The sequence below is a fragment of the Cervus elaphus genome, chromosome 13 (genome assembly GCF_910594005.1).
Source record: "Cervus elaphus chromosome 13, mCerEla1.1, whole genome shotgun sequence".
In the NCBI taxonomy this organism is placed as follows: domain Eukaryota; kingdom Metazoa; phylum Chordata; class Mammalia; order Artiodactyla; family Cervidae; genus Cervus; species Cervus elaphus.
Window position 1 is genome coordinate 7072522 of NC_057827.1, and position 16888 is coordinate 7089409.

At 47.4% G+C, this 16888-nt stretch overlaps 1 protein-coding gene across 2 annotated transcripts in view; it reads right to left on the reverse strand.

The window, feature by feature from the left end:
• The window catches only part of ATP10A (ATPase phospholipid transporting 10A (putative)), a 183789-nt gene that overhangs the window by 31960 nt on the left and 134941 nt on the right, over nucleotides 1-16888 (reverse strand). For both annotated transcript variants that reach the window (XM_043921315.1, XM_043921314.1), the window contains 3 exons: nucleotides 12256-12452; nucleotides 10686-10880; nucleotides 8312-8879 (listed from right to left, as the gene is read on the reverse strand). In XM_043921315.1, coding sequence (XP_043777250.1) covers nucleotides 8312-8879; nucleotides 10686-10880; nucleotides 12256-12452 — 960 coding nt within the window. The remainder of the gene's footprint in view (nucleotides 1-8311; nucleotides 8880-10685; nucleotides 10881-12255; nucleotides 12453-16888) is intronic.

Below are 16888 nucleotides of genomic sequence, written 5' to 3' on the forward strand. Positions count from 1 at the left end.
TAAGAGTTTTGCCAAGAGAACACACTGGTCATAGCAAACACCCTCTTCCAATAATACAAGAGAAGACTCTACACGTGGACATCACCAGATGGGCGACATCGAAATCAGATTGATTATATTCTTTGCAGTCAAAGATGGAGAAGCTCTATACAGTCAGCAAAAACAAGACCAGGAGCTGACTGTGGCTCAGATCATGAACTCCTTATTGCCAAATTCAGACTTAAATTGAAGAAAGTAGGGAAGACCACTGGACCATTCAGGCATGACCTAAATCAAATCCCTTATGACTATACAGTGGAAGTGAGAAATAGGTTTAAGGGACTAGACCTGAGAGAGTGCCTGATGAACTATGGAAAGAGGTTCGTGACATTGTACAGGAGATACGGATCAAGACCATCCCCATGGAAAATGCATGCAAAAAGGCAAAATGGTTGTCTGAGCAGGCCTTACAAATAGCTGTGAAAAGAAGAGAAGTGAAAAGCAAAGGAGAAAAGGAAAGATATTCCCATTTGAATGCAGAGTTTCAAAGAATAGCAAGGAGAGATAAGAAAGCCTTCCTCAGCAATCAATGCAAAGAAATAGAAGAAAACGATAGAATGGGAAAGACTAGAGATCTCTTCAAGAAAATCAGAGATACCAAGGGAAAATTTCACGCAAAGATGGGTTCGATAAAGGACAGAAATAGTATGGACCTAACAGAAGCAGAAGACATTAAAAAGAGGTGGCAAGAATACACAGAAGAGCTGTACAAAAAAGATCTTCACAACCCAGATAATCATGACGGTGTGATCACTCACCTAGAGGCAGACATCCTGGAATGTGAAGTCAAGTTGGCCTTAGAAAACATCACTTCGAGCAAAGCTAGTGGAGGTGATGGAATTCCAGTTTCAGCATCCTGACAGATGATGCTGTGAAACTGCTGCACTCAATATGCCAGCAAATTGGAAAACTCAGCAGTGGCCACAGGACTGGAAAAGGTCAGTTTTCATTCCAATCCCAAAGAATGCTCAAACTACTGTACAATTATACTCATCTCACTAGTATAGTAATGTAGTAAATGCTAGTAAAGTAATGCTCAAAATTCTCCAAGCCAGGCTTCAGCAGTACGTGAACTGTGAACTTCCAGATGTACAAGCTGGTTTTAGAAAAGGCAGAGGAACCAGAGATCAAATTGCCAACATCTGCTGGATCATCGAAAAAGTAAGAGAGTTCCAGCAAAACATCTATTTCTGCTTTATTGACTATGCCAAATCCTTCGACTACGTGGATCACAATAAACTGGAAAATTCTGAAAGAGATGGGCATAACAGACCACCTGACCTGCCTCTTGAGAAACCTATATGCAGGTCAGGAAGCAACAGTTAGAACTGGACATGGAACAACAGACTGGTTTGAAATAGGAAAAGGAGTATGTCAAGGCTGTATATTGTCACCCTGCTTATTTAACTTATATGCAGAGTACATCATGAGAAATGCTGGGCAGGAAGAAGCACAAGCTGGAATCAAGATTGCCAGGAGAAATGCCAATAACCTCAGATATGCAGATGACACCACCCTTATGCCAGAAAGTGAAGAGGAACTAAAAAGCTTCTTGATGAAAGTAAAAGAGGAGAGTGAAAAAGTTGGCTTAAAGCTCAACATTCAGAAAACTAAGATCATGGCATCTGGTCCCATCACTTCATGGGAAATAGATGGGGAAGCAGTGGAAACAGTGTCAGACTTTATTTTCTGGGCCCAAAATCACTGCAGATGGTGACTGCAACCATGAAATTAAAAGATGCTTACTCCTTGGAAGGAAAGTTATTACCAACCTAGATAGCATATTAAAAAGCAGAGACATTACTTTGCCAACAAAGGTCCGTCTAGTTGAGGCTATGGTTTTTGCAGTGGTCATGTATGGATGTGAGAGTTGGACTGTGAAGAAAGCCGAGCACCGAAAAATTGATGCTTTTGAACTATGGTGTTGGAGAAGACTCTTGAGAGTCCCTTGGACTGCAAGGAAATCCAACCAGTCCATTCTAAAGGAGATCAGTCCTGGGTGTTCACTGGAAGGACTGATGCTGTAGCTGAAACTCCAGTACTTTGGCCACCTCATGCAAACAGCTGACTGACTAGAAAAGACCCTGATGCTGGGAGGGATTGGGGGCAGGAGGAGAAGGGGACGACAGAGGATGAGATGGCTGGATGGCATCACTGACTCGATGGACATGAGTTTGAGTAAACTCTAGGAGTTGGTAATGGACAGGGAGGCCTGGCGTGCTGAGGATTCATGGGGTCACAGAGTCGGACACGACTGAGCGAGTGAACTGAACTTATAGCAAATGCTAAAGGAAGTTCTCTAGGCAGGAAACACAAGACATGGAAAAGACCTACACAAAATAAACCCAAAACAATTAAGAAAACACTGATAAGATCATACATATCGATAATTATATTAAATGTAAATGGATTAAATGTACCAACCAAAAGACACAGACTGGCTAGGGGGATGAAAACTTTTATGTACATGCATGCATTTATCACATACTCTGTTTGATCCCTCAAACTGTATGTAATTATTTTATATTGTTAAGTTAATCATGTTTATATTGTTAAGTTAATCATTCCAGTAAATATATATATGTTAAGAAAAAATTAAGATAAAATAAAAATTTTTTATCTGGCTATTGATTATGGTAACTGATAAACATCTTTCACTTGTGATCTAGTAATTGTCTCACTTAATACCACTGTATTATAATTGGTCAACAGAGAAACAATAGAACTCTATATCACCAAAACTATCATTTAATAGAAAAACCTATAATCACCTTTTAAAATCCAGATGCATATCATAATTATCTTGAAATTTTTCAAAAAATACAAATGGTCAGGTATTGGTTTTTTTTCTCTTCCAGAGCTCCAGATACGTTTCCAGTGAGCAGTCATGTTTAAAAACAACTCAGCTATATGATGATATTTTACTTTTATCCAGTTTGTTTTACTTTTTCTATTTTATATTTAGTGCTGCCATTTCATTTCGTTTATGTTTTCCAATTTCTCCATCTCTTCTTCTTTTTGTGTGTTCTTTTCAGGCCTTTATCAAGTATAGTAGAAAAGCTTTTGTATACATATATATACATATTTTAGAAAACCTCCAATTTTTGCCTAACTAAAAAATGTACAACATTTTAGTATGAATAGAATGCTAGATTTCTAACTAAAAAAAATAGATATGCAACAAGCAACAAAGGTTTACTCTATAGCACAGGGAACTATAGTCAATATCTTATAATAGCCTATAATGGAAAATAACTTCAAAAATAATATATGTGTATATGTATAACTGAATCACCTTGCTGTGCACTCGAAACACTGTAACTCAACTATATTTCAATAAATATATATATTAATAAAAAATTAAAATAAAAAAATAAAAAGAAACTCATTATATTTTTGGCTCTTTTTAATATCACGTGTTGAAATGAGCATTTCACATAACAAAACCTCATAAAGAGTAATCAATTTATAACAGAAAAAAAATTTTATCATCCAAAGAACACAAGGTGTTTACTTATATATGGAAATCCTTTTGAATTTATGAAAGTCAGATGTTTTACTTAAAGGCTTGATCATATAGAAAGCATATGCAGAACATTTTAAAGAAAATGCTTAAGTGTCTAGAACTTAAAATTCTTTCATGATCTATTTACAGAAATATTTTTCAAAAGACTAGTAATATAATAGTCTATGGTTTACAGTATTATTTTGCAGTGTTTGCATACTGATTCATAGAATACAATATTTTCCACAATGAAAAATACTATTTGACTTGCCTTTAAAACTATCTGAACTTTATTTTGTTTCATTAGTTGAGGATCTGTGCAAGGTAGATCAACATAAATGTCCTAATTTATACAGTGGTTTAGAAGACTTTAGCTATAATAATGAGAGAAACTTGTCAGATGGGTAAAATCTAGATAATTCTACATAATCTGAGGAATCCATGCCATGGTTGCCCTTGCTTGTAAATATGGGGAATGTTTCTAACTGCCTATAAGCTTGTGTTCAAACTCAATACTGCATTTACTAGTATATTTGTTTCATTAGTAGGCTAGTGGGCTTCCTGGTGGCTCAGATGGTAAAGCGTCTGTCTGCAATGCTGGAGACCCGGGTTCGATCCCTGGGTTGGGAAGATCCCCTGGAGAAGGAAATGGCAACCCACTCCAGTACTTTTGCCTGGAAAATGCCATGGACAGAGGAGCCTGGTAGGCTACAGTCCATGGGGTCACAAAGAGTCGGACACGACTGAGCGACTTTACTTTACTTTACCACCTGATCTCTAACATAATGTTGGATGAATACAGTTAACACTACTGGGAAAAAAAAAAGAAAGAAAGAAAGAAAGAAATTTAGGACTTCCCTGGAAGTTTGGTGGTTGAGAATCTGCCTGCCTGGGGAAAGCTGACTATAAGCCCAGTCAGCTCTCTGATATAGGACCTGGTAGAACACTCTTAACCTTCTAGATCTGTGCTCTCCATGGAGAAGACAGTCCCCTTAACAGACCAAAGACTGGTCCCTTGGGGGAAAAATCATATTACAAATAAAGCACAGATATATGTACAGTACATAAATAAATATATAGGATATCCATGGCATTAAAATGTCATGGAGGAGTAGTTAGAAAAAAATATATCTAAAAAGACTCCTTAAGGGGGCAATAATGAGAAAAGAGTGAAAAAAGGAAAACACTGCCTACATTGCTTTGCTTAGGAATATAAATTTCCTGACAAGATGACACTGAACGTCATGTTAATCTTGAATAACTCCTGTTATTCACTCTTGTAAACTCCATTTACTCCTCTTATTGTGACAGTATTATTCCAGATTCTGACTATCATTTGAGCAAAGACATGTCTAACCAAGACTCTGGAATTAACACTAAGGAAGTACTTGAGCTGTCCAGAGGGCGAGGGGAAGCCTGCACACCAGGGAAGGAGCAGGGAGCAGGGCCTGTGATGCTGCTGTTAGCTACAGCCGTCCAAACAAAACGAGAGTGGGAGAAGGCAGGGTGGGCGCTGGGGACCCAGGACACCCTGGACGGGGGTGAGGTCACACACCACGCAGGCTGAAGGCCATCCAGCCCAGCAGGGAGACGTGGTGACTGCCGCGCTTGCCCATCCCTCCTCCTTGACACCTGCCCTCGGAGGAGGGTGGAGTCATCACAACATCGCCATACAAAGTGACACCTGGACTGAGCCTCAGGCAAGTGAATCTTAAGAAGAAGAAACTAGAGGGAAGGGAAAGGATCCAGCTTATACTTTATACCTGGAACACACCAGGCACTGTGCTGAAGCCTGGACAGGGGTTCCTGGGAGGTTAGCATCCTGATTTCCTTCGTACAGATGGGAAAAGAGGCACAGGGAGAGTGACATGTCCAGGGTCACCCCAGCCCATAATGTAGACTTGGGATTTGAACAGAGATCTGTAGGTAACGGGTGGGTGGAGTCCCTGCTTGCCACCCGATCCCACACGATGTACTGCCAGGGCAGGTGAGATGCAGCCACATCCTGTGAATTTGGCACAGTGCCCATCCACAGTCAGCTTAGCCTCCATGTGCCTTTTATGTAAAAGTGTTGTGAGCTCTCTGAAGAAGGTACTGGACACTCATATGCCCCCCTCACTTTATCACCTGCGCAAAGTAGAGCAGCCTGGCCATATAAAGGACTGCTCCATACCCTGCCTACCCCACTCCCAAAGTGAAAGCTGAATGATTTATGCACAATGTCAAGGTGTCACTGATAACTTCAGGACCATCTCAGAGCTATCCCTTTTCTTGAAAAAAACACTGGGGGCTCTGAACATCCTAAATCTTAAATTGCCTGGCATCTGTATGTAGCTATGACCTATCCAAACCTATGTGAAGGGCACGCTGCTCGGAAATTCCCAGAGGAAGGCAGAGATCCACAGAAACTGCTTATTTTTCAGGTGCCCCCTTCAATGTCATGGTTTGGGCACCACCATGCCTCGACCTGTTTGCTCGATGGTGCAATGGATGGGAGGCTCTGTTTCTCGTCTGTGGTTAATTACTCCCAGAGACCCACAGGATGAGGCTGGTGAAACAGAAGAGCTACGCTGGGGTGCAGGACCACGTGGAGAGGCCTGGGAGGCTCCCTAGTGTGCACATGGGCTCTCTTCACCCCCGACCTTGAAGCTGACTCTGAGTGATAGAAGTTTCATTTGTGCTTTGTCTAGAAATTGAGGCTTTCTACTCATTGCTCTCGAGCCCTTGTGTACCTCAGCAGGCTCCCTGCCCTCTCTCTGGTGCCGAGGGTGAGCCTCTCCTCCCATCCCACTCCATCCTGCTTGCTGGAGCTGGTCTAGGTTTTTGTCTTATCCATGACCCACTGAACGTGGTAAAGTCTGAAACACAGGGTTCATTAAACTGTCTTTAATACAAGGCTGCGGGATAGGACAAAAGTGGTATTTTTGCAGTAGAATAAAATCTGCTCAGATAATTGCCATACCTCTGTTTTCCTTTTGTGTGATTGAAAAATCAAATTTCAGAATGAAAGAGGCTCCTGTAATTCAAAATCAGCCTGTAAGTTGAATTCTAAGTCCACCCTAAGCAGAAGGACCATAGAGTTGGGAAGGCAAAGCCCTGCCATGGGGTAGGTCATTCCCAGACAGACCACTGAAACAGCTTTCAGAGACACATCTGCGATTCGCTCAGCTGCCTTTGGGAGGCAACAGCTCCTTGACAGGAAAATGGATTTCCCATCCTGTGCACTTTCCCTTAATTGGAAACAGAGTCTGGTCCTGAGGCACTGAGATCAAGGTAAGAGGACCACGGGAAGCAAAGTGGTATCCCCTAGCTCTGTTTACGGGTCCAGAAGGCCATATCCAACAGACGGAGTTTCACACAAGGGGTACCCAGAGCTGTTTCCAGGATACAGCAGAGAGGCGGGCTGTGGTCCCTCTCCCACCTGCCATCTACCCTGCTCCTCTCCCCTGGAGGTCAGATATGCCCTCGTTTGTCCTCCTGACACAGAGAAAGGTGTGACCAGGTTTACTATTGGGGCCCTGGGTCCTCCCTCTCCCAAGAAGCTTATTTTTCAGGTGCCCCCTTCAATGTCATGGTATGGGCACCATCATGCTTTGACCCGTTTGCTCCATGGTGCAATGGATGGAAGGCTCTGGTTCTTATCTGTGGTTAATTACTCCCAGAGATCCACAGGAGGAGGCTGGTGCAAACAGGAAGGCTACACTGGGGCTGAAGGGCCACGTGGAGAGGTCTAGGAAGCTCCTCTGCAAGTTGTCTGCTAAACAAAGTTCCACCTTCTATAACAGTGGTTTCTGAACTACTCTTTTTCAACCTCAATGTTACATGGAAGTCCAGTGTTGCAGGGAAGAGTCAATTCTAGCTTCACATTGGAACTACTTCTTTGACTTGCTTTTTGTTGCTTTTGCTGTTAAAATCATACATAATGGCCTGCCTCCAGAGGACCCTGCCCCTCTAACTGACTGGTAAACTAAAGTGTCTTTGTTCAGCTCAAGAGAGATAATCTGATCTTGCCCAGTGGTGAATGGATGCAAGGAAAAAGAGATTAACACATCCCTTCCCATATACTGGCCATTCCCAGAGACTTTTTGCAAGACTAATGGCCCTTCATACTTCACTTCTTCTCCTCTCTCTCTCTATTCTGCCTTTCGACTTTAGTTCCTTACTGCTTCTCTCTCTGGTTCTATAAAAGAACCTGGCATCCAGGCCCTGCAACATGGTTATTTTGAGACATTAGTCTGCCATCTTCTCGGTCTGCCAGCTTTCTGAATAAAGTCATATTCCTAGCCTCCACATCTCCTTTCTCACATTCACTGGCCTGTCACGCGGTGAGCAGAGCGAGCTTGGACTCAGTCAAACTAATACAGAAGAGGCCAAGATGGAACTTCTTGGCCCAAAGTTGTCCGGAGGCCAGAAGCCCCCACTGCAGGCTGAAGTCACTCCACAGATGGCTAAAAATCATGGCCAGGGCCTCACAGATGCCCCAGGTCCAGGCAAGGAGGGGCAGAAAGGAGCCTTTTGGGGCTTCTAGTCTAAACGTTCTTAATCTTCATCCCGAGTCAGACCTGATGCAGGACCTCACCCTCAGGAATTTCAGACCTCAGAGAACTTCTGAGGCAAGTTCAGGCTCCAAAGCTCCCCATCTGCTGGATCCTCCCCCATCCTCCATTCTAGCCCAAACCCTCGAGCGCAGTAAAAGGCCACCCAGTGGGGAGGGGCTGGTTTCTCGGGAACCCCCGCAGTGGGGAGCTGCCCGCGGGGTGTGGGTACCTGTGGAGCAGGGCAGCAGGAGGTCCATGACCACCGAGTCGGCGCCCTTGGTGTACACGTTGATCTCGTCCGTGAGGGGGTGCCTGATCACCACCGACATCCTCTTGCGGATGGAGTCGAAGCCCAGCGTGTGCAGGAGCTCGAAGGTGAGCCTGCCGAGGTGCGGCAGCTCCACCGACACCTGGTCGTGCAGCCGGCCCACGAGGGCGCAGCTGTAGGCGCGGGCAGCGTGCACGAGTGCCGCCTCGTCTGGACTCTCGGCCTCGTAGCGCAGCTCCGGCCTGGGCTCCGACCCCGTCGTGGAGTGGTCTGCGGTCCAGCCGTCCGCCGCGCTGCTGTAGCCATTGCTGGCGAGGTGTGGGGCCCCGACGCCCAGCCTCTCCTCCAGCCTGAGCAGCGTGCCGTCGTTGGCCAGCGTGGACAGGAGGCCGGCCTTGGGCGCAGACTTGGCAGCCACGCTCGCGCTCCCGACGCTGCTGCCGCCCAAAGTCAGGCGACTGGGTGTGAACTTCCGGAGGAAATCTTCGATGGTCTTCACCGGGGACTTGAGCTCGAAGCGCACCCTCACCTGGCAGGGCAGCAATCAGAAGGTAGGTGAGGCATCTCCCCAGAGGCCTCACCCCAACCCCCACAGGGCTGCCCTCCACTTCCCCAGGGGGTGCTGAACGAGGATTTTCTATTTCCCCCTGAAAACTGCAACCAGAGCCAGCATGCCTTCCTTCAGACCACCCCTTGGCTCTCGAGGGCACCTCAACATAGGTCCTGCCACATGCTTTCTTTCAGAATGTGACTGACTGTAGCGTAGGCACTGGGTGGCCCGTGATGCCCAAGACTAGACTTTGGGACTGTCCTCTCATGGCAGTTCCCTTGCTTTTCAGAAACTTCCCAGAAGTGGGCCTGCCACTGCCTGGAACAAACCTTGCCTTTTTTTTTTTTTCCAATTAAAAAAATCATTTAACAAAATTTATACATTCTTTTGGAATTACATCCATAAAAAATTTAAGTTTACACAAAATTTCCCAAACCCCAAAGAATCTTTCCTAGAGACACGTTCACATGCAGTCTGAGGAGTCTGCTCCCTGCATGGAGCTCACGCATATGTCACCGTGGGCACAACACTGTTCAGTCACGTTGGAGTTTCTCTTACTTACTCGGTAACTTCAACAACACCTGGGTCAGTCAAGTAGGGTCTAGCCTAGAAACCAGATGCCTCTTCAGCACAGTGCTCCAGAGGAGCTGAAGAGGGTGGAGGAAGGGCCCTGGGGGATGCGGAGGCTGCTGAGAGCTGATCTCCAGCAGGAAGTGACCCCATCCAGGGCTGGCGGCACAAGCCTGTGGTCTCTCAGTGGCAAAGCCCATTTGCTTGAGACCCACTGGGCCCCAGGGGCTTCTCCAGGTGAGTGAGGTGTGAGCAGAGCCTGGAGGAGTCCCACTGCTGCCAAACATGCTGCTGCCGCTGCCGCAGACAGGCAAGAGGTCCCTGTTCTCCCTTTGTCACCCCCCAGCGGCTTCACCAGCAGAACCTGCTGGCAGGGCTGAACTGAGGAAGGGGCCTGGGAGAGTAGGGGGTGACGTCAGGAGACAGGCCTATGGCGTGCGCTCACCCAGGAACCTTCACACGTGTCCACTTAGAGTTGCTTGGCTGTACACACTCAGCCATGCTTAGGTGCACCCTCCCTCTGGGTCCACCTGGAGGAGTGCTTGGCTTAAAGAGGCGCCTTTCACACATGAAACGTTCCTCTCTTTGGAGAAAATCTTGATGTTAAGCCAAGCAAAACCCAACTTGGGTGTTGCTATGTTTCCACCACCTTAAGTAACTTGCCACTGATTCTCAACCACTTTGATAATGCCGGTGTTTTAACAAGCTTTATTAGCTTCATGGATATTTCCTGTGTGCAAAACCCTACTCTGAGACCTTTCCCTAAATCCCACCGTTGCCCCCACATCCCAGAAGGGGAGTCTGAGACACAGGAGGGGCCTGGCTTATGGTGACGGTGCAAGTCCAGGCAGCTCCTCCCTGGGCCCCAGCCTGTCCTCCACGTTCCGAGGCTCTGGTCAGCACGGAGGCAGCCAGCCCCCAGCCCCGCCCGCCTCGAGCCCCACCTGGACGCTCTGTGCCCGTCTCACCCCAGGCTCGGTAGCCGTTTCTGGCTGGCCGTCCTCTCCCTCTTGACCACAATCCTGGCGTCTGCCCACTATAGTCTGGGGATGTCCCTGCAGAGCTGTGGGGCTGGTGTGCCCTGTCTGAAGCCCTCATTGCACCCCTGAAAGCTGAGAGTGGTGCATGGTGACCCAGGCTCCCTCTCAGGAAGACAGACACCGCATCCAGGCCCAGGCCTCTGTGGGCTTCCAGGACGGAAGCTCCAGAACTTGCCTTTTGTCGTGGCTGATCCGGGGACGTGACCACCACTGTGTTGCAGATGGTGAGTGCAATGAAGAAGTCGAAAACGTCAGACAGCTCGGGCGAGAGGTGGTCCAGCGGGTGCTCCTGGTGCCTCGCAGAGGCCAGGCACCTGCCGCACTCATGCACCTTCTCCAGCAGCTTCGGGTCGGGTGTTACGTCCTTCTCCTGAGGAGGACACAGAGGCCGGGGGTCAGTCTGACCCAGGGACCGGCCCACTGTTCCTTTGATGCTTGACTATTTAGGGCATCTCGATTTTACCAGAAGCTGTAAACAGGCTTGCACTTCACACATACCCGCCACTTTATAGACAAACTGTATGTCATCTTAATTGTATAAGAATATACACTCTACAAATGAAATGCAATGCACATATTTTTATATATAAGAAGGTACATATGTTCTGTTTATAAAATAATACCTCCAAGAATATATATTACAAAGTAACATATCTCACTCAGACAGATTTCCTATAATAAGAGAATTATAGGAAAAATGTAGCAGGTCTCTATTACACTACCTCATAGTAATATATACTTTTTGAAAAACATGCTTCTCTGCTTTTCCTTCATCTTTTTTTTCTATACATTTACATTTTAGTCAAAATACTTTATATGTAAATAGCAGTTTCCATTTCTACAAAGACCTTATATTGCCTCAACTTTACCAGGCCTTTAACAGCCTTTTGAAAACATACTTTTTAACAGCTTCAAAACAGACATAGTTTATCTGACCATTCCTTTATCACTGGGTGTATTTCTTCACTGTTTTATTGATGTAAATGATGCACTGATAAGCTTCTATGCACAGAAGTTCTTCACTAAATCAATAACTGCCTAGGTCAGAGAGTTGTTGTTTAGTTACCAAGTCCTGTCTGACTTTTCTGGAACATTTCAAATATTTCTGACCCATACTGACTCCAAAACTAGTATCAGGAAAGGCTGGGAGAGATTTCCAGCACGTCTCCCTGCTGCCTGGGGTGGGAGCTCCCTGTCACATATCCCATGCAAACCCACCAACCAGCAACCACGTGTCTAGGTGACCTCGATTCAAACGGCACCTTCTGTATAGGTTTCCAAGGACATAAAAGAATGAGGCCATCACACGTGAGAACAGATTCTCCCTCACTGAAAGATCTTTCAGAGGTTGTCACTCATGCACTTCTGGAAATTTCCCTACCAGAGAATGGTCCATAAACGTTTGGGCGGCTGACAAGGCAAGGGATGAATTTGGGCTCATCTAATTCAAACTCTTTTTCTTTAACTTGGGTCTTTTTCCAGAGCTGTCACCTTGCCCTGATACTGTATTCATTTCGTAGGGAAGGATGGACTTCCTTTGCTTCCTCCATCCAAGTGGTCACTTGCAGTTCCCAACCTGAGAAGTCTGGGAAGGTGGCTGTGCCAGTGTTTCAGGAAAGATTCCGTGGAGTGGGGAGAAGACACTGTCCAGAAAAATGCTCCCCGACTGAACACAGGAAACCCCCCACGCAAGAGCAGACGCCTTCGGTGACGAGGGGCGGTCACGGGAGGGCAGGAGGACTCACCATGGGGCTGCTGAAGGCCGTGAGCTCAGTCAGCATGCTGACGCGCCGGGCCTCTGCGCGGCTGCCCGTGCGCCGGTGCGCCCTGCTGCTCTGGGTCTGGTGGCCCCCGGCGCCCCCTCGCAGGGGCAGCGAGCCCCCCCTGGGGACCACCTCCTCCTCCTCTGAATCTGCCTCCTGGTACCTGGCCAGACGCTGGGCTGTGGAGAGACGGACACCAAGTCATGCTTGGTGGGGAGGCCAGGCGTGAAACAGGGATCTGGGCTCCAACGAGGTGCACGCTGGGTGTCCCCAGGCCCTCTCCCCCTTCTCTCTGATGGCGAGACCACGTTTGACAGGGGTTTCCACTGAGGGACGAGCGCCGTTCCCATTTACACGTCCCTCCAGTGAACTCACGGGGCTTACATTCTCAACTCCAGTTCACAGATGAGAAGCCTGGGTCTCAGCTTGTTAAGGCCACAGGATGCAGGGGTGAGGATGTCGCCCAGGCCCGCAGGTTGCAAAGCTCAGGTCCCATCCATGACGGCACAGGGGCCGTCCCATCCCACAGAAAGTCAGATGTGGGTGGAGTCACACATGGCCCCTCTGTTCAGCAGAGCCCCAGTGTGAATGGGGTGTGTGGGCAGGAGGGCTGGAAGGCCCACAGAGGAGCTGGGCTCCAGGCTTGGACCTTCATCCCGAGACCACTGGGCCACCTGCTCACTGGGACCATCAGGACAGATCATGCCTTGAGCTTCTGCCTTGCGGTCAAGCAGAAATAGCAGTTCTTGGGCTGTGTGGAGGGTGCTCTCCTGAGGAGGCTCCTTGCTCACGGTTAGGTGGGGAGTGGGTGCCGTGGTCACCCCATGAGGATGCACACTTCCCACCGGGGAGGCTCACACCCTCCTGGGCTCGCCCAGCGGGGATGAACGCCCCCTAAGCAGCGGGGGACAAACGCCCTCTGAGCTGCCCCCAGCAGGCAGAGCTCTGCTGAGGCCCGTGACCGTGATTCTGCGCTTGAGCTCTAGGGGGCGCCGGGGAGCAAGAGTCCCTGAAGCTGCCAGGGCAGCGGTGAATCAGAGGGAAGTGCACCGCGCTGCGGCTTGCTAACACGGGCTCTCAACAGTCTTCTCAGCTTTACCTGGTTAGCTCTGCGTCTTCCATCATGGATGAACAGCAGGAGACCATCACAGGGACCAAAACAAGCAACTACTACGGGCCTCCAGGGCAGGCCTGGTGCTGGGTGGCAGCTGGGGACAGCCTGTGCAAGGGGCTGAGAGAGGCGCCCCCATCTGGGCTTGCCAGGGCATGGGCTGTCATGCGGGCCAGGCCCTGAACTCAGCATCTTCCTCGCGAAGACTTTTCTTTAGCGATAAGGAAAGGGATCCAACTAGTCCATCCTAAAGGAGATAAGTCCTGGGTGTTCATTGGAAGGACTGAGGCTGAAGCTGAAACTCCAATACTTTGGCCACGTCATGCGAAGAGTTGACTCATTGGAAGAGACCCTGATGCTGGGAAAGACTGAAGGTGGGAGGAGAAGGGGACGACTGAGGATGAGATGGTTGGATGGCAACAGCCACTCGATGGACATGAGTTTGAGTAAGCTCCAGGAGTTGGTGAGGGACAGGGAGGCCTGGTGTGCTGCAGTCCATGGGGTCACAGAGAGTTGGACACAACTGAGCGACTGAACTGACTGAAAGAAAGGGAAGTCACCTGCCCATGGACGCCCGGCTGTGTAACTGCCAACCCCAGGATTCCACCTCAGGAGCTCCTAATCCCAGGAAAAGACTCCTGCACACACCACCCCTGAACCCACACCTCAGTCACCTGGTGGTGTGGTGCTGAGGGTGGCAGAGAAGGGCAAAGCCAGGACCAGGCATGTCCACCTCCTGGGCATGGACACTACGAGTGTGGTGTCAGCCTCCCGGGGCACACTGGCCTGCCCACGCTCCCACAGCAGTGGTAGATGTTAGCCTGAGAGTGGCCGTCCCTCAGGCCACCACTGATGTGTCCGTGTTGTGTGAGTGGGCAGCAGTGGGCAGCCTTGGGTCCTTAGGGACGATGGGAATGAGAGGCAGCTGACACTTGACCCTGGGCCTGCACTGTCACCAGGACACGAGGTAGAGAGGGATGTTCCTATGGTCTGTGTGGCCAGTTCAAGTACATGTGAGCTGGGCTTACTGCTCAGAGCCAAACTGACCTGAATTCATTTTACTAACTGATCTGAGATGTTAGACCATGGCAGCACCCACAGAGGGAGACCTTGGCCCTGAGGGTCACTGATCATTGCTCTTCTTTAAAACACACTTCAGATACACCTGGCTGTTTCTACCTTTGCCGGCAATGCTTTCCTGTGTCTTCTGGGGTGACGGACTGCTCTGGTTTTATGGTAAGCATCTGACAACTCTCACAATCCTTCTGTAATCTTACTTGGAATTCTGCCCACAGAGCCCCAGTTCCAGTTTAACATCTGACTTTAGACCTGGTCCTCTGAGTCCTTCACAACGAGGCTGAGTTCTGCTTTTAGGACTCCAAGCTGTTCTGCACAAGTCTAAGGAGTCAGGGAAGGGGCAAGCCAGAGAAAGAGGCAGGTGGGTAGATGGGACACTGTTCCTGACCATTTATCACTGGTGGCAAATAAAACATTAAACAAATTGGATATGTTCCTATGCCTTCTATAAGCTTCCATAAGCCTCTTATCCTTATCCATTAGAGGGCAGACAGAGTTAAAACCACAATCACAGAAAACTAACCAAACTGATCACATGGACCACAGTCGTGTCTAGCTCAAGAAAACTATGAGCCAGACTGGTAGGGCCACCCAAGACGGACAGGTCATGGTAGAGAGTTCTGAGAAAACGTGGTCCACTGGAGAAGGGAATGGCAAACCACTTCAGTATTCTTGCCTTGAGAACCCCATGAACAGTATGAAAAGGCAAAAAGATAGGACACTGAAAGAAGAACTCCCCAGGTCGGTAGGTGCCCAGTGTGCTACTGGAGAAGAGTGGAGAAATAACTCCAGAAAGAATGAAGAGATGGAGCCAAAGTGAAAACAACACCCACTTGTGGATGTGACTGGTGATGGAAGTAAAGTCTGATGCTGTAAAGAACAATACTGCATAGGAACCTAGAATGTTAGGTCCACGAATCAAGGTAAATTGGAAGTAGTCAAACAGGAGATGGCAAGAGTGAACACTGACATTTTAGGAATCAGTGAACTAAAATGGACTGGAATGGCTGAATTTAACTCAGATGACCATTATAACTACTATTGTGGCCAGGAATCCCTTAGAAAAAATGGACTAGCCATCATGGTCAACAGAAGAGTCTGAAATGCAGTAGGTGGATGCAGTCTCAAAAATGAGAGAATGATCTCTGTTCATTTCCAAGGCAAACAATTCAATATCACAGCAATCCAAGTTTATGCCCTGACCAGTAATGCTGAAGAAGCTAAAGTTGAAAGGTTCTTAGAAGACCTACAAAACGTTCTAGAATTAACACCCCAAAAAAAGTCCTCTTCACTACAGGGGACTGGAATGCAAAAGTAGGAAGTCAAGAGCTACCTGGAGTAACAGGCAAATTTGGCCTTGGAATACAAAACAAAGCTGGTCAGGGGTTAACAGTTTTCCAAGAGAACACCCTCTTCCAACAACACAAGAGACAACTCTACACATGGACATGACCAGATGGTCAACACCGAAATCAGATTGATTATATTCTTTGCAGACAAAGATAGAGAAGCTCTATACAGTCAGCAAAAACAATACCGGGAGCTGACTGTGGCTCAGATCATGAACTCCTTATTGCCAAAGTCAGACTTAAGTTGAAGAAAGTAGGGAAAACCACTAGACTATTCAGGTATGACCTAAGTCAAATCCCTTACAGTGGAAGTAACAAATATATTCAAGGTATTAGATACGAAAGACAGAGTGCCTGAAGAACTATAGAAAGAGGTTTGTGACATTGTACAGGAGGCAGTGATCAAGACCATCTCCAAGAAAAAGAAATGCAGAAAGGCAAAATGGTTGTCTGAGGAGGCCTTAGAAATATAGCTGAGAAAAGAAGAGAAGCTAAAGGCAAAGGAGAAAAGGAAAGATATACACATTTGAATGCAGAGTTCCAAAGAATAGCAAGCAGAGATAAGAAAGCCTTCCTCAGCAATCACTGCAAAGAAATAGAGGAAAACAACAGAATGGAAAAGACTAGAGATCTCTTCAAGAAAATTAGAGATACCAAGGGAACATTTCATGCAAAGATGAGCACAATAAAGGACAGAAATGGTAGGGACCTAACAGAAGCAGAAGATATTAAGAAGAGGTGGCAAGAACACACAGAAGAACTGTACAAAAAGATCTTCATGACTCAGATAATCACGATGGTGTGATCACTCACCTAGAGCCAGACATCCTGGAATGCGTAGTCAAGGGTTCCTAAGCCTTCCTAAGGCTTCCTGGGCTTGCATCACTACAAACAAAGCTAGTGGAGGTGATGGAATTTCAGTTGACCTATTTCAAATCCTAAAAGATGTTGCTGTGAAAGTGCTGCACTCAATATGCCAGCAAATTTGGAAAACTCAGCAGTGGTCACAGGACTGGAAAAGGTCTGTTTTCATTCCAATCCCAAAGAAAGGCAATGCCAAAGAATGCTCAAAGTACCA